Source organism: Natator depressus, chromosome 8 (genome assembly GCF_965152275.1).
Source record: "Natator depressus isolate rNatDep1 chromosome 8, rNatDep2.hap1, whole genome shotgun sequence".
NCBI classification, from domain to species: domain Eukaryota; kingdom Metazoa; phylum Chordata; order Testudines; family Cheloniidae; genus Natator; species Natator depressus.
This window is the reverse complement of record NC_134241.1, coordinates 62,213,476-62,230,787: the sequence shown is the minus strand read 5'-3', so window position 1 is coordinate 62,230,787 and position 17,312 is coordinate 62,213,476. Positions and strand designations below refer to the sequence as shown.

The 17,312-nt window shown below is 38.2% G+C and overlaps 1 protein-coding gene across 1 annotated transcript in view; it reads left to right on the top strand.

The window, feature by feature from the left end:
- The window catches only part of KCNT2 (potassium sodium-activated channel subfamily T member 2), a 277,251-nt gene extending 260,948 nt beyond the window's left edge, over positions 1 to 16,303 (top strand). Inside the window, exons 30-31 of the mRNA XM_074961164.1 lie at positions 10,429 to 10,513; positions 14,025 to 16,303. Coding sequence (XP_074817265.1) covers positions 10,429 to 10,513; positions 14,025 to 14,136 — 197 coding nt within the window. The 3' untranslated portion in view covers positions 14,137 to 16,303. The remainder of the gene's footprint in view (positions 1 to 10,428; positions 10,514 to 14,024) is intronic.
- Positions 16,304 to 17,312: the final 1,009 nt, after the last annotated feature.

Sequence of the window (17,312 nt, the reverse complement as noted above, 5' to 3'; positions counted from 1 at the left end):
CTTGCCTTTGATTTTTAAAATAAGATGGGAAACATGCCCAATGTGCTCACATCACATTTATGAGTGATGCATCACTAGGTCTATGCTTCAATTTTTTTTCATCCCCCCCTCTGTTTTTCAAGCTTTTTAAAAGCATATGAAAAAAAAATCTGTTTAATTAATACATATGGCATTGTAGCACACTTAGAGGTTTATTGGACATCTGTCCAGAGATTTTAGCACAAGAAATCAAGTCATTCATGAGCCTAAAAAGCTAGACCATGATTCACAGCTCAAAACTTCTCTCTTAGCCATTGGCAATAACTTTGGAAAACAGGTGGCAATTTGTAGCACATCAGAGCCAACTTCCTATCAAAGCTGAAAAAACCCACTGCATGTCCCTTTCTGATTTTATTTTGATTAATAATGAATCCAGTGTTGGGAGAACACCACAGGATTGAACATTAGCTCATATATCATTGTTTGCCCAATATCTGGATGAGTTGGGACATGATTTTCTGAATTGCATGGTTGCTAAATTTGCAACACATCTAGTCATTTTTCAGATAATTAAAACAATCTTTCATGTTCAGATGGATTTAGGGAGTGCCAGCTGGATGGAACCTAGCTCATTACATTTTGGGAGCCTTAAGAAGTAGAAAGCCATTTGTGAGTAGAGATGGCATGCAAAAGTTACAGGAACAGCTGCTGTCCTAACATCTAGGTTTATTGAAGGGGTCAAGTGTGAAATAAACTACATTTACATCACAGCAAATTCCTATTAATCAATTTCCAAAATAAAGATAAGAGGATCAATACAAGGTTTTACAAATTATGTTGAGACTTTTGCTATACAAGCTAATAGATGATTCACATATGACCCAGCATTCATAAAGAAAATTTCCATCCTGGATCCTTTTGGTACATCTTTGGTATTGTATTTAATTCAATTTTATAACAGGTTCTTATTTCACCCTCATCACACTAATATCTGAGTGTCTTCAAATAGTGCATGAAGCAACATGACTGACATCTATCACATGTGGTTCGTTTTATCTCACATCCTCTCTTCAGGCAGGAATTGTGTGTGAAGTGGAGTGGTTTATTTTTGCAGGGTTTGCAGTTATTTTTTTAAAATGTACATGCTTCTATGTATTTATGGAAGAGAAGGCATAATCAAAGATATGCCCTGTAAAGCTTGTACCTGGAGCAGAAGTTGGTGAGGTGTGTGATGATGAGATTTGTGATGGTTCTTAGTTTCAGTGGGAGTTTATACCCCTTCATACTATTTGTACTTAAAGATTAAAAGAAACTTAATTGTGACACCTGGGAAAAATGAGAGATGGTTATAACTCACAAAGTTTGCGTCTTAATTTGAATTTTCCTTAAAGTGTTCTTCTGTGCTGGAAAGTTATCATAGAAATGGTATTGTGGGGGATTCCCTGTTTATTGTTTCTCAATAATTCTAGGTCAACTATGATCAGTTCACAATGTTTTACTTGTAAACTACAAGCCTGCAAACTCTGCCTGGGGTCTGAGACTCAGTGTGGGTTCTTTTTATCTTACCCATTGCCAGCAATAAATATTGTGCAATCGGAACTTAATTAACAATTCTACTGACTGTATCCAAGACAGAAGAGAATCCATCTTACCCTCTGTAGCAGGGCTTCTTCTCTGCCTCGGTGGGTCCTGCACTTCCTTCTAATGAAAGGTCAGGATAGCATCTTGTCTCTCAGAATTCCCCCCTCCCCACCCCATTTGTAGTGAGTGAGGAAATTCTGTCTCCAAGCAGCCTTCCCGTTTCTGGGCCTGCTAGGCCCTCACTGCTTCACTAGGGCTTCTGGCTTCCTCAGTGGACATCCAGTGAGAGGAAAAAGGGGTTGGGGAGCCCAGTCCCACCCTCTACTCCAGGCCCCAACCCAGGAACCCTACAAGTAGCAGCCTCAGGCTGTCAGTTCCCAGGAAAGCTGTCAGCTTCCCCGGGTTACTTCCCCACACCCCTTGGCTTATTGTCTCCACTTTGCTTGGGCGGGGTTCCTCCCAACCCTCCTGCCAGGGGTGGGGGAGAGCCCCTAATCTCTGGTAACCCTTCCGGGCATGGCAGCACCACACCAAACACATGGCTCAGTCTCTCCCCTCTGGTAGACCTTTTCTTCAGGTGTTTGGACCTGAAAGGGTCCTTAACTCCTGTTTAGGGTAGGGTTTCTCCCCAAACTCTATACCTGTGAGGTTTTCCCCTGGTCTTTGTCAACTTCCGCACCACTCAGCTCTCCAACAGCTCACCTTCACTCTCACAACACCCATCACCCACCCTGACTGGTTGGGGGGGAAGGCTTTTAACTCATTCTGGCAGGTACTTAATTGGCTCCAGGTGTCCTTATTAGCCTGGAGTAAGCCCTGCTCAGTTACCAGGGGAAGAGGGACCTGCTTATACTGAGGCTAATATCTTCCTTCCTGCACTCTCCTGTAGCTGTCTGGCCTGACCCTGTCACACCTCACATTAGTTGTATTAGTTCTGCAGGGCTAATAAGAGTAAAACCATACACATTATTTGTAGTAAGGAAAAACAGCTATGCCTTCTAATATAGCCAGTGACAGGTCTATTGAGTGAAAAGGTGCCATTTTTACATAGTCTGTTTTCAGAAGGAAAGTTTTTATCCAGCGTTTGGGCTCAGGCCTATCTATCGGAAAAATATAAAGAGATGTTGACAAAAGAAAGTACTTGTCTTTTTCCCTAACACAGCAAACACAGATTGCTGAGGGGAGAGAAGGGCGAACTAACCAGAAATAAGGATGATGTTTCTTTTGCTATTTCAATCAGCTTTTTCACCAAACTATGGTTTAAAAGTGATATGTATGTAGTTTTCTCCCAGAACAGAAAAATCTAGCAGCCACACGGCTGGGAGTATTCTATACGTTGCAATGAAAATAACACATTTTGACATTGTGAGAAAATCTATTGAACACTGGTTTCTGAAATGAAAAGCATGGTCTGCCTTGATCAAAATTGCTGTCATGTATTTGATTTTTCCTCCCTCTTTCCAATATGTATACAGCCAACATTACAAGACAGCTGGGAATATTGCTACTAAACAATAACAAATCTTGTTTGTTAGAATATAGAATGATTGACGTTCCTAAAGGTATAAGCATGACAACTTGTCATCCAAATGAAACTACTTCTACTGATGGTTTCTGATGCTGATGGTTTCTGACCCTGATCATGACTGGTGTGTGTACTGTCCCTTGCAGTTAAGAACAGAATGGTGAAAATGAGTCTTTTCTGGAGATTGGGAAATAAATGACTGGAATGTTAGGCAAGTCTTCAGTTATATTTTAGCCCCACTCATACACATGAGCATGCACATGCATGCAAAACACACACAATCTAAAGTCTTAGAGCACCTATACATGCACACAGAAAGAAGTCCACAAATACAGATCTGTCTCTGCCCCAGTAGTTGGGGGAGTCACCACTTCCCCCTTGTCCTTTCACTGCATGCAGCCTTTAGAAATTGGAGCTCTACTTTTTGGGGAAGGCTGGGATGTTACAAAGACAGGAATACTTCTGACAATCAGTGATACTTCTACTGCATTAACTTTGGCACAGAGCAGTCGTGTACTGTGGAAGCCCAACTGGCAAGAAAATAAGTTTTATAATTTCAACCACTCTGTTACTTTAATAAAACGTCAGTAATTAGAGTTTCCAGGGGCAGCAATGGATGGAAGGAGTTACTAGAGCCAGCGTGAGGTTCAATAGACAGCACAGTTGCTCTGGAAGCACAGGGTCTTTGTACAGATGGCTCTTGGCTTCTGGTGTGTTCCCAAAATAAACCCTGGCACCCAACAGAGGCCCTGGGAGGAAACTTCACAAGGAGAACCTTTCCAAGATTTCATCCCTATAATGGAGATCTTACCTTGCTTTGTGCAAATGGGGCCCCTAAACCATTTATAGTGAGGGCAAAAATGAGGCAGTCCTTCCACTAAACCAAAACATCTCATCTTCTGTCATAATAAAAGTTCAAAACAAAACCAAGAGTCCAGTCAGAGTCCAGACCACTTCATCACCCCCGCTTTCTCCCAATGATATGTATGTTTTTGGACCTTCAATCCAGAAGAAAGGAGAGGCACTTCTTCCCACTGGCTGCTGGAAGACCCAGCCTCGGGCCTTGAGAAAAGGAAGTGAGAGCCTGGTTCCATTATCTAAGCCCCTCTCTACCTCCTTGTCCAGGGGTTGTCCTCCACTTGCTCATGGGGTTCCACTCTCTCATCTGATCCACGAGCAGTTAAAAAAGCCCACCATAACCAAAAACAAAAACCTCCCCTTTTCATGAGTCCATTTTCTCTCCAGCTGCCTCTCTACATGGATCCTTCTCAAAGGTAATTTAGATCCACAACCTGTTCCCCCATAAGCTCACTCTGTTCTTGGGTAGGAGAGGTCATATAAGCCACTTCTTTTCTCAGCATTCATTGTCAGCCTGTAACTCATATGGTCCCTCTGGAATGCAAGTGCTAAAATCTCTCAGTTCTGGGCAGAATCCAGGCACAAGGTAGCTCTGGAACCCAATTTAAGACCCTGTGGAATCCCCACAACCCTTCCTCAGCTTTTCCCCCTGGGTGGCATGATTTGGCACTTGTTTGCTAGTTAGATTTCTTTCTAGTAGGGGAAACTTCAACAGATTCCTTATCATTTAAAAAAACCCAATCCTTTGAAAGGTGAGTAGTTGATTTAATTCTTGTCAATAAATAAAATTAAATGGAGGGCCCTGCCCCTTTAAGAATCAGAGGCCTGGAGCTGGACAGTCCCATCCATTTAGCCCTGCCTTCCACATCTGGGATGTGGTGTGGGATTTAATTAGTAGAACCAGCTTTGTACAGAGAAGCTGATTCCCCTATAAAGAGCAGCAGGAAGCTGAGGGAACTACCTACCTATACACACCAGAGTAGAGTGAGATTTCAGGAAGCTCAGGGAACTGACTACCTACACACACCAGAGTAGAGTGAGATTGCAGCAGAGGTTTCCCAAGGTAAGCAATGGCTGTGGGGAGTGAATAGGCTCCAGAGGGAACCTGGAGTAGGTTTCAAGGAAAAGGTTTTAGGCAGGGAGGGCCTGGGAGATCTCCAGTGGGACAGACTGGGACTAGGGGCTTGATGAGGATTTAAGCACTTTATTTTGGGAATGACTTTATTTTAATAAATTCAGACCCAAGGATGGATGTTGCTGAACGAGAGAATTGTTGTTTTGAAATTTTGATTGAGAAAGCCCTGAGAAGAGGGGAAACTTTGGTAGGGGACTGCTTGCAGGGCTGCCATAAGCGGGTGTTGACTCTGTTACACAGTGTCTAGTGTTCGTGAACAAAGGTCACTATTAACAGTATCAGAAGATGCATGCAGGAATGAAGGGGGTCTGGGGACTAATGTTGACACTTAAAATAGGCCCAGAAAGATTCTAAGCAAGACTTTCATAATGCTCTTCAGTTAAGAAAAAGCCATCTTAAAGAGTGGACTTTTACCCAGCAGTAATCTTCAGCTGCTGTTATAGATATGTTGGTAATCTTAACCACAAAATGTGAAAACTGATGTTATGGATATTTTAACAAATATTAACCACAAAATGTGTCAGGAAGTATCCTAAAAGAAGGAAGAGTATGAGCAAAAATGAAAGAAACTGATAGGGATTATACTGATAACATAGGAGAAAAACAAAAAGCATAACTACCCTTGAAGATAAGTAAGTGAGATAATCTGCAGGCTGGCTGGAGACTGTCATAGAACTACAGACTAGATCTTCCACAGCTGTTGGTTACTGTACACCTCTCTCTCACTTAATCTCATGCCTCAGTTCACTATCTATAACATGTGAATAATATTTCCTTTCTCTGACTCTCTTGGTCTTATCTAATTAGATTGTAAATTCTTTGGGGCAGGGGCTGTCTCATACTATGTGTTTATACAGCACCTAGCCCAATGGGGCCACAGTTTTGGCTTGAGTCTTTCACTGCTGCTGTAATACAAATAATAAATGTCCCCAGTTTGATCCTTGGATAATTATCCACACTTCCCATTGACTTAATTGGAGTCACACAAGTTTATCTGAGGGAAGAATCAGGCTCAAATATATTTTCTGAGAATTTAAAAAAGAAAGGAAGAACCCACCAACTTTTCATCCATGACAGGGAGTTAAAGGAGAAAATTATATTGCTATAATCTGGACTCACATTCTTATGCAAGCCAAAGGAAAATTCTGCATATGGTGGATACTTGCCTTTACTTTTTTTATTTTCTTTTTCTGAAATTGGTTTTCTTTAAAATCACAGTTGAAAGCCAACAGTAATGTTCATTTCAATATTCAAATTGAAGAAGACAATATGCGAAACTACAGAATGGAAAAGGTTTGATCGATAAGCACACTCCTCTTCAGCTAATTACATCTATTTGAGCCATTTCTAATTTAGAAATTTCCATTACAATATTTTTTCAGACAAATGTCTGTATTTTGTTATAAAGAGAACCTCTCTTTTGGCAACCCCATTAATGGTCTCATGCTGCACAAAACATTACTGTTCTATGTATTTATCCATCTGCAAAACTGAGATGCCAAATCTTACTATACTTGTTGCTTCATCACTCCAATTCCACATAAAGTCCTCTGCCTTTAAGTCCTGAAGATCCATCCTTTCTCTCTCCCCACCACACCCCAGATTTATCCCTCTAACAAGACATTTTGCTGCCTACTAAGAAATGGATAGGAACCCTTTTGTAGCCCTGTTCATTCAAACAGCCCGAGGAAGCCAAGAATGCTGCCTCTTTAAGCATTCATTTTCTACTAATCCAGGGAACAAGGATCTACAAGTAGGACTCAAACAACATCCTCCCACATTAGAGAGACAAGGTGGGTGAGGTAATGTATTTTATTGGACCAACTTCTGTTGGTGAAAGAGACAAACTTACACAGATATCATCTTCAACTTCTCACTCTCACCAACAAGAAGTTAGTCTTATAAAAGATATTACCTCACCCACCATGCCTCTCTCATACCCTGGGACCAACATGGCTACAACAACACTGTAAATCCTCCAATAACAGTATAGATAATTAAGGCCCTAAATTTCAACTGATACAAGCACCAGCATCTTTATACTAGTAACTGCATTCACACTAGGAGTTTGTATCACTAACTATATTGTTTTCCAAATATATAGAGTTATAGTGGTATAAAAACTGTGTGTAGATAACCCACAGAGAAATCATGCTGGTCTACCCACCACATCTGATGAAGTGAGCTGTAGCTCACGAAAGCTTATGCTCAGATAAATTTGTTAGTCTCTAAGGTGCCACAAGTCCTCCTTTTCTTTCCACCACATTTAGTGACACATATGAGAATCAACCAACTCACAGAGTACTATATATATATTACATTAGCAATAATATATATATATATATATATATATATATATATATATATATATATATATATATATATATATATATATATTACATTAGCAGCGACTTTGGGAATCTGAATATAAAACCTACCCAGAACCAGGGTGTCTCTGATAATCATCATTTCATAAAAGTACGTGTATTCTTTTCAGAATGTGAAATAATTTTTCCCCGTAAAACGAACAAGAGTGAACTCAGCACAGAGCAAACATTCCTTATCTACGTATCTTGTAAATACAAACTTGTTTCATTTGGAATGCTATTTTGGATGGGTACCAAAATCAAACAAAACTAGAGACAGCGATCTAACAGATACCAGAGGGCAGTGTGTGACAATTAGTTTGGGGGGGGGGGGAGGAAATGGGCTTTTTGGATAGAACATGTTCCAAGCTCCACTGTCAGTGTCATCATTTGTGATGGGGTATTATAAGAAATGACTAAAAAATAATGAGCAAAAAAACCTCTGACTCCTACTTATATTAGCATTCACCAATCAAGCCAACTATTTTTTAACTAATTGGCAGCATATGTCCCTGCTTCCTGTCAAGTAACATATGCATATGCTACAAGAAAGACACTTTCATTAAACAGAAAATTATGTTGTATAAAGAACTGTCTTGAGAGTGGCAAATGTAGAAAATAGAGGGGAAATCATTTAAAACACTGGTCATTTCCACAGCCAGCAATCAGCTTGTACCACTGTCTGCATTCTAACATTTCACATTCAGGGAAACAATATTTCTCATCCAGATATTTCTCATCTCCGGCAAAGTTCATTTATCCATTTATCCTACTTTAATATGAAAAAGTTTCAGATCTGAAACCAGCTAAAGAATATGTTTTTACCAACATTTACAATGAGAATAAATACATTTCAAATCAAAATAATCTTAAGAGATGGTAAGATATTCTGCAGTTACAAACAGTGGTGTTCAGGCACCTGAATTTGCTATATGGAACCTAAGTCATTGATTTAAGTGTTAAAGCTCTGAAGAAACAGAATCCTGCTCTCAGGACTTGGGAGGCAAATGAAGTGGAAGTTATTTTCAGCTGGTTCTGTAACTTCTGATTTGTACATTGGCCCTAGTCAGGACCTTGAATTGTATCGAGTAATGGAGAGCTAACCCAGTTCTCTGAATGATGGTGCGAGAAGTTGTCATGTGCCTGTTCCACCTAGGAGATTGGCTGCAGTGTTCCTAATCAGCAGCAGTTGATGTATGGTGTATCTTTGAGTGTGCTATGTCTTTAGTTGTCAGCTCTAGGAACACTGAGCGTCCTTAACAAGTTCTACTGGTTTGAAATGTTTTACCAATTCCCGAGATATTTCCTGTCTTTATGATTCCATTAGAAAATATTGTATTTTTTTCAACTTGGTGGAACTATTTAAGTGGGATCATAGTAGATGTTTATACAGTATTCACCACTGTGGCATCCTAGTGCCTCAGTTTCCACATCAAAGTAATATGTGTGGAGCACTGTGGCCAGATCTTTGATTGTGAGGGGCAAGCATAATTTTATCATCAATTGAAGTTAGAAGACCACATTTCTAGCTTCCACCACTATTCAGGTGTAGGGGAGAGTTGAATGTAACTCCCAGCCTTTGCACCTCCCTGGTAGCCAATGGATTAATGCCCTAAGCAAAGCACACATCTGTTTTACTCAAGTTTGATCTTGCCATTATTAAAGAAGGTGTTTATTTCTTATTTGAGACAGTCCTCGAAGGCTTGACTTTCTTCCCAAACTATCTACCAGTCCTAATTCTTGACAAGCATTCATTTGTACACAGTGCTGCAAATCAGTTAGACCCTGGATTCAGCAAAACACTTAGTCACACCTTCAAGTCTCCTTGAAGTTAGTGGGATTTAGGCACATACTTAACTGTTTGTCTGGATAGAGGTCCTCAGTGTCTTGGCATTAGAAGTCTAATCCTTAGTGGCATGAGAAGCATAACTAGGGGGTCTTGCATTGAAGTCCGCTTGATTACTGAAGGCTAACTGGGATTTGAATTATTGGACTCAGCACCAATTATCTAGAATTTCAGGCTCAAATCCTAGTAGACTCCATGTAGCCATTCATCCTGTGCTATGTATTTCATTCTATGTGGGTCTTTTGAGACCGTAAAAGTCCTTTATTCTACATGGATGCTAAGGAGCTCATGACATTTTTTTTTGAAAGTGTAAGCATTAACTGCAATATCTATTGGGGAAAAAAAGTATTCCTTCCCACACTGTTGTTCAAAATTCTGGTTGGTAGCCAGCATGCGTGCCAGCGGAGGCTGCAATTCAGTCATGCAATATAGAAATCATTTGTACTTTGGGATCCTTCAAAGTGCGGTGTATATTTATATGTAAATATAGAAAATGTTTCAGTTGTCCAATGTGACGTGATAATACATCCAATTACATGTTGGCAAGAGGAAAATATTATATATAGATGTTCCCTCAAAGGACTTTCCCATTCAGCTTACTAACAAGCGATAAATTAAAGCATTTTCAAAGCAATTGATGATAGAGAATTACATTTGTTAGCAGTAAGGGGATTAATCTTCCAGGTTTGATTGTGATATCCCCTGGTTGTGGGTGGTTGGGTGGTATGATAATATTTCTGTGTTGCTCTTAAAAATTGAAATTGCTACAATAATGGACATACAAATAGCTTGGTTACTTCTGTGGTAGTAGAGGTCACTAACTGTAACAGTCTTCAGTGTATTCTGCTGCAGTTCTTCTCAAAAATAGATATTGGTACTTTATTTTGATAATTTCTTAGGAAAAAATAATGAGTTTCCGTCAAATATTTCCAATGAAATTAATTTGAAAGTAGATTTTCCAGTTAAAAAAGCTGCTGCACTTCTATATGGGGTCACTTTGTGAAACAAGCCTGATAGTTCCCTTTTGACAGCTATATGGACAGAACATAATTTGTTAAGGTTGATTTAGCAAAAGCTATAATTCTTACCATTTCCTTGTAAATAATCTAATAAATCCTGTATATTTTTTGTCCTCTAGATGAAATGAATGATCATCAAAACACCGTCTCTTACATCCTGATCAATCCTTCTCCAGATACAAGACTAGAGCTGAATGATGTTGTGTAAGTTGACGACATAAATCATAAGATCCACAAAGTGTCTCATTTTCACTTTCATGCTAGAATTCATTTCTTTTATCTTTTGCACTTTATTGCTTTTATTATTTTCCTCTCATGAGGAATCATTCCCATGCACATCCAAAAAAACTATACATGAACTCATCCATTAATTTACACCAGATTATTTTTAAGGTTTTTTTCTTCTTTAAATAACCCTCCTCCTTCCCTCTAAATTGAAGTGTCAGATAAAATTAAATTAAGAAAAATCACAGCTCTCAGATACCTTCATACTATATTACATTCTCACTCTTGTTTCTTGCTCATGATTCGTTAGTCACCGAGCATCAATAAAAAGCATTGTAAAGTCAAGCTTTCGAAGACATTCAAAGACAGTAAATTATTTCAAAGATCATTTTCTTTAATGATTTCAGGGCCTGATCCAAAGCGCACTGAAGTAAATGGGCTTATGGCATAGGCCCTAAAAGGAAGAAGTGACTATTAAATACATTAAGATACCAGTTACATGATCCTAAGTCTTTTAGGCATCTCTTCAAATACGTTTATTTTTACTTGGTTATCAAAAATTTCAGCATTCCAGCACCTGCCCATTTTGACACTTTTCAGAATAATAAAGAAGCCATGGCACTGGATGGTAGCTTTAAAATATCTCAGTATCTAAATTTAAATAACATTTTTTTGTTTAGACAATCCACTCCTGTCTTCACCTTCTCACAAATTGCTTTGTTAAGAGAGAGATATTATGAGAGAGGTTATTGTGCCACAAACTGACAAGAACCAAACACATTTCACATAATCATTTAGATAAGTGTCATAAGAATGAAAGTGGACCTGTTCCCCAAACTCACGTCAACAATTTTGACATTCAAATGGGTTCAGGCTACTTAATTGTTGCCTGCGTCTGTACTTCCTCATTTTGGAGAGAACCAAAAGCATGAACATTGTAACGCTAAGAGAAATGCATAAGCTTTTCCAGCCTGGATGGAACACTTGAGAATTCAACCTTGTGATGTTGGGGTTTGATCTGGCTGGAGACCAAGCACTCCAGCCCCACTATGCCCTTTACTTTAATGGGACTGTTCACATCTTTAAAGTTAAGCATGTGCTTTGCTGGATAAGGGCCAGAGTGCTCTTCAATTTCCACCGATGACTGTTGCATCTGTATGTGGCCATGAGTCACTACACAAGTAACTACAGGTGTCTGAAGAGATAGTCAAAATTATAGTTTTGTTGAGATGTTAGCAAATAGTAGGTGTGTGCATTAAAGTTATTACATTTTACCTGACTAACAGGCTTTTTATTTTGGCCATAACATTGATTTTTTAAAATATAATCTATCACTTACTTGCTAAACATATACAACATGACACACCATCTGAGATACAGAAAAAGATGCCATGCCTGAAGCTGAATCCCTAAAGCTCAGATAGTCTAAATAGGCCAGCACTGCTACCTATCTGGAAATGAAGCCATCCGGCCTCAAAAAAATTAGGTCAAAACATGTTGGCACATCTACTCAAACGCAGGCTACTGCTCATAGGGAAAATCAGGCTCTGAGACAAGGACTACAGTTACCAGGTAACTCCTCTGGCACCGTCCATTTGTAGGATGAAACTTGCCTCTGTAAGAGATAGCTTTCCTGGAAACTGATTCTACCGGACTGTAGAAACAAACACCACAAATCTTACGGATTTCACTCAGAGTAATATGCACTTCTTTGAGCTTGGCTTTGCTAACATATAGCATAGTGTAGATAGAATATAATAAAAATAAAAGTCTCCAAGCAGTATCCCCGTAGGAAGAGGAAAAGAACAAACAAACAGCATATGCCACACACTTAATGTACTTTTGGATACTCAGATACAGCCCTCACCACCCTAATAGAAGAATTTGAATGGTATAAACTGTAGTATAAATGGAACTCAATGGGAGCTGACAGGTGCTCTTCACTTTTGAAGAATCAGGTACCTAAATATTTAGGAGCCTAATTTTGGCCAAAAAATAATTGTCTACAGTGTCAGGCACTTCAGACTACAAGTATATCATGGACAAAGGTATGCTAAAATCATCGTTTTTGTTGTTAAAGTAGCTGCAGAAGTCACAAATGCAAGTCTAAGAGTTAATTTCCTTTTAGAGAAACTATAAAAAAAAACATTTTTGTTTAATGCATTCTTTTTGTGAATAGTTAATAACATGAACAAAAACCTTCATAATTGCATCAGTGGGTACATTACAGGGGGACGAATGTAACATTTTTGCCTTCATACATTTATTTAATATGCAAGTTATTCTTCTTGTATTAAAACTGGAGTCTTGTTTAATCTGAAACACACATTACAACTGTAATCACATCAGTCATATAAAGTTTGGGTCCAAATCTTTATTCACTTGAAGGGATTTAGCATGTTGTGTTTAGGCTGAATTAGAAACACTAGAGATTAATCTAATCTATTTGCTTGTCCATATGACTATAGACTCATGAAAGGTACTGATTGACAGCCCTGAAGACTGATCACCTGTGTTTATTTACCAAACAAACAGATATAGGATGATCTGTGATAACATACATTTTCTGCATTGCCTCACTGTGCCTCATCCCAGCAGAGAAAGCAGTTCAGCCGACAATTAAGTTCCAGTCTATCTGCCAGTGAAGTCAATTGAAATCTCTCCATGGATTTAACTGAGATCAGTCCCTTAATCCTTGGTTCCTGCTGAGGTTGCTAATAATTTAGCATGGTGTTTAATTGTGGTGTTTCTTTTGTCCACTACGAGACCACAAACTCACTTTACATACAATAGGCCACTGAAAAGCCAACAAATAGATAAACGCTACTTTTTGGATACCACTGATCTTGATTGTGAACTGCTGATCCAGTTTCTTATCCTATTAATTTCACATTTTGAACCTTCCTCTTGCTCACAATGGATTTGAATCCTTTGATCTCCTCCAAATCTAGTATTAATATGCCTTAATGGAATGATAAATCTAAAATTGTGCATCCCTCTTCAAGTGTATTCACTGGATGAAGTTTAATTCCTGATTAAAATCCCTCTGTGCTTCGAACTCAAGTTTAAGTCACAAAGTCACTTCCTGGTATGTTTAATTAATGAAATGAGAATTTTACTGTGTGACCCAAATTTATAGGGATATAATCAGGTCTTAAGGATACTCTATAAGTAACATTGTAGGAAGGTTACATTAACTTCAGTGATAGTAACATTTTTCTCCATTACTTTATGAAAACATACAAGTTTCCAAACTACAGTACAGAATGTGGAAGAAACATATAAAGGTAATTACAAATATGCTCTGTGATCTCAGTTCTATGAAGTAATGAGAAACAAGACTGAAGTTTCCAGGTGAGTAAGACTTTCAAGTGCAAGAGATCTCTTTAAGCTGTATTACTACCTGTGGAATAACATGCTAGGGAAGCGTGCAAATGCATTTTATCCTAATTTACATCAAGCTTTTATAACTCCTTTTTTCTTTTTACAGTTACTTGATCCGACCCGATCCATTGGCATATGTTCCAAATACCGCAACCAGCCGAAAAAATAGCTTCTGCAATACGGTTGGGCAAGACGCCAGGGAAGAAACACAACTTTGATATATTATTCTGCTCAATGATAAGAGACCATTTTTATATTGTGTCCAGTAACTGCTTTGAAATCTAATCAAAATGGAATGTTTATATTTTGTTCAGATCTTCTTGGACCAGAGAGAATGCTATCTGATAAGTGGGCAAGAATTCAAGTTTGGGAAAACATGTACTCTAATGAAAGTGATTGCTATTCTGTAGCCTATTCCAGTAATTTTGGAAATGGAACTGTGTCACACATTAATGGAGTGATTATGAAAAGCTAGATTACATTTTAACAATCTAATCGGAACAAATTCCATCAGAATGAATTTAATTGCTGCTTCTAAATGTTATGTTTATCTAAGAGAGAGTGAATCACTAAGCCTCTAACCCGTAACTTGAAAGAATATCAATGTGTAAAACATACAACACACCTGCACAGACACGGGTACACATACAGAGGCATATTTTAGTAGTAGTAAATATTCCTATTAGGGTAGCTCTCAAATGCCCCCATCAAGATCGTGTACCAGAATCAAAGTCCATTAAATCATTTTCAAGTTTGTCTCTTTCCCCACTTACATCAGAACAGACCAATTTGATAGGCCCAATGTGGCCCTTTAGGATGTATTTGATTATTAGTTCTGCTGAGTTCAGACAGAGATCAGTTTGCATCGGGCATACTAAGTGAACCCTGCAAGGTCCATTCTAAGGGATTTCCAAGGGATAAATCCTGGCAGGTACACGTGGATGTTTTGGTTTTACAGAACTTCTCTCTCTCTCTCTCTCACACACACACACACACTTCAAAATGGAGGAAGTTCTGAAAAAGTAATGGGTGTCAGAACCCTTCCCTAAAGACAGGAATAGTGTTATTCCCTCATGATTGTGAAGAAAATCTTCTAGCTGAAGTACCAACTGGTAAATGCTGCCTGCCTGGCTATCCAGACATATCTGAACGATAGCTGAGGTGCAAATGGCCATGTTCATCTCAATGGGTTGTTAACTTGAAATAGCAAGAATTAAATGAAGGGCATATCACTTTCGTATCTGGCTAATGAACATCTCAGACCCTAAATGCCTCCTATATCTATGCAGATGAAAGAGCCCCAAATGTCCACTCTAGTATCCAATTGCCAACTCCTCCAGTTTCCCCTTAAAAACTTCTGATCCAGTTGTGAATTTTCAATATAAAATTATGCAGCTTGAAAATTAAAGACATTTGAGACAATGCAATATAAAAAAGAATGGAATATCTGATGAACTCAGATGGGACACTGGACTAAATACATAGTTTCATTTCATATTTAATACAAGAAAATCCCTCAAAATTGTATCAATTGACTGTAGCTGCTTCATAATCTCCAGTCTGCGGAGAATGCAGGGTACTTGCCCCACAAGTTGTGTTACCATGGAATACACAGGGTCTTGCATATGGTCTTCCAGCATTGCATGCTTGCTCCTCCACCTCTCTAATAAAGGGAAGATTGTGCATGAACAATAAACAGTCTAGGTATTTGCAAAAGAAGTCCCACTTGTAATAATCCATATAAAACTGTTACAAGAGAATTCTTCAGACTAGCCATATGGTTGAGTGGCAATGCTGATTGTTCTTTGAACTCCTTAATAACCCTACATGTACAGAAGTTATTAAATAGTCTGCAAGAACATTTAACTACTTGTTTACATTATATTTTCTATATTTGGAACAGCAGCTACATGGTTGTATGTGTCCTGAAAAATAAAAATGCCAAAATTGCTCAATGAGCCATTCATGGATGTGAATGTAATTTACTGTATGTAATGCTGTCAACTTTAGTGTCACATTCACCTGCTGAGTGACAGGGAGCCAGTTACTATCCCCATCATTTTTCCAGCTCCCCCTTTCCACCCAAATCTCTTCTTTTTTAACGTTCTATGAATTGACGTCTTGGTTACATAAACTCATATTATGTCAGCTCCTATTATACCACAACATATTTTGAGCAGCATTCTCTTTTCTGATAGTACTAGCTAAATTCAGCAAAGTATGTACATCTTAAAACTGAAATCCTTACTTTATTTTCTTAAGTGTAATATAGGAAGATGATCTGGGAAACAGAATATAAGTTCCTTTTTTTCTAAAGTTCAACATATCCAAATCACTGTTGGCTTTCCAACAAGTTTTAACAACACTGATTAGAGTACAAAACGAGTCAGTTTTTGATTTGTTTTGTTTCTTGCATACATATGCCCCTAGGATGATTTCTATCAGAAAAAAATCATTATAATTGAAGGGAGTAGGGGAGCTGCTTCATACTTAAAATTTCTTCTGTGCACACTGCAAATGGAACACTTTTTACACTGCTGTTTATAATCATGGAATTGGTGCAAGTCAAATGGTTTTCAAAATATTTGTTTGCATCTATGTACTTTTTCACATGCAGTGTATGATAAAAGTATTGTCTGACTCAATAGAGGAAGTATTTCGGAACAAATCTCATCTGTTAGGTGAATATTTGTTACAACAGCAACAGAAGAAAGAGGGGAAGGATTTCCAAAATCACTTTTATTTTGCTCTGCCATGTAGGAAGAATCCTATGCTTAGTACCAATAGATGGAATATAACCTATTTTATTAATTCAAATTCATAAGATGGTTACAATTTGAAAAACAAGATCTGACTGTAGTTTTAAATCCACAAACAAACAAAAGTGAACATTTCACTTTGACATGGAATTAAAGGTCACACCATGTAATAGCTACTCTGAAGGTAACTACCAGGGAACATTTGAATACAGAGTATGTAATAAATCTCTTATCACACAAGGGACACAATTCTCCTTTTTCCATTTGCTAGAGGAATGTATTAAAGAATGGTATAGTGAATCAGACAGGTATAAGGCATTTACTGGAAAAGAAAGGTATAGTGGATCAGACAGGTATAAGGCATTTACTGGAAAAAAAAAGACCAATAAAGTACCTCTTCCAAGTATTGAAAATCTTCTCTGAGATATGCTAACACAAATAATAATAATAAACAAATGTCACTTTCACAAGGCTTATTATAAGTGAGAAGCAAAATATTCAAAGCAAAGAAAATGCAACTAGAAGATACCGGAGAATAAAATGCAAACTAAGTAGATTAAATGAAAGGGGCCCTTCTTCACTGTTAAACAATAGAATGCCAATTGAAATTTATTAAATCTTTTTGGATGTTTTTC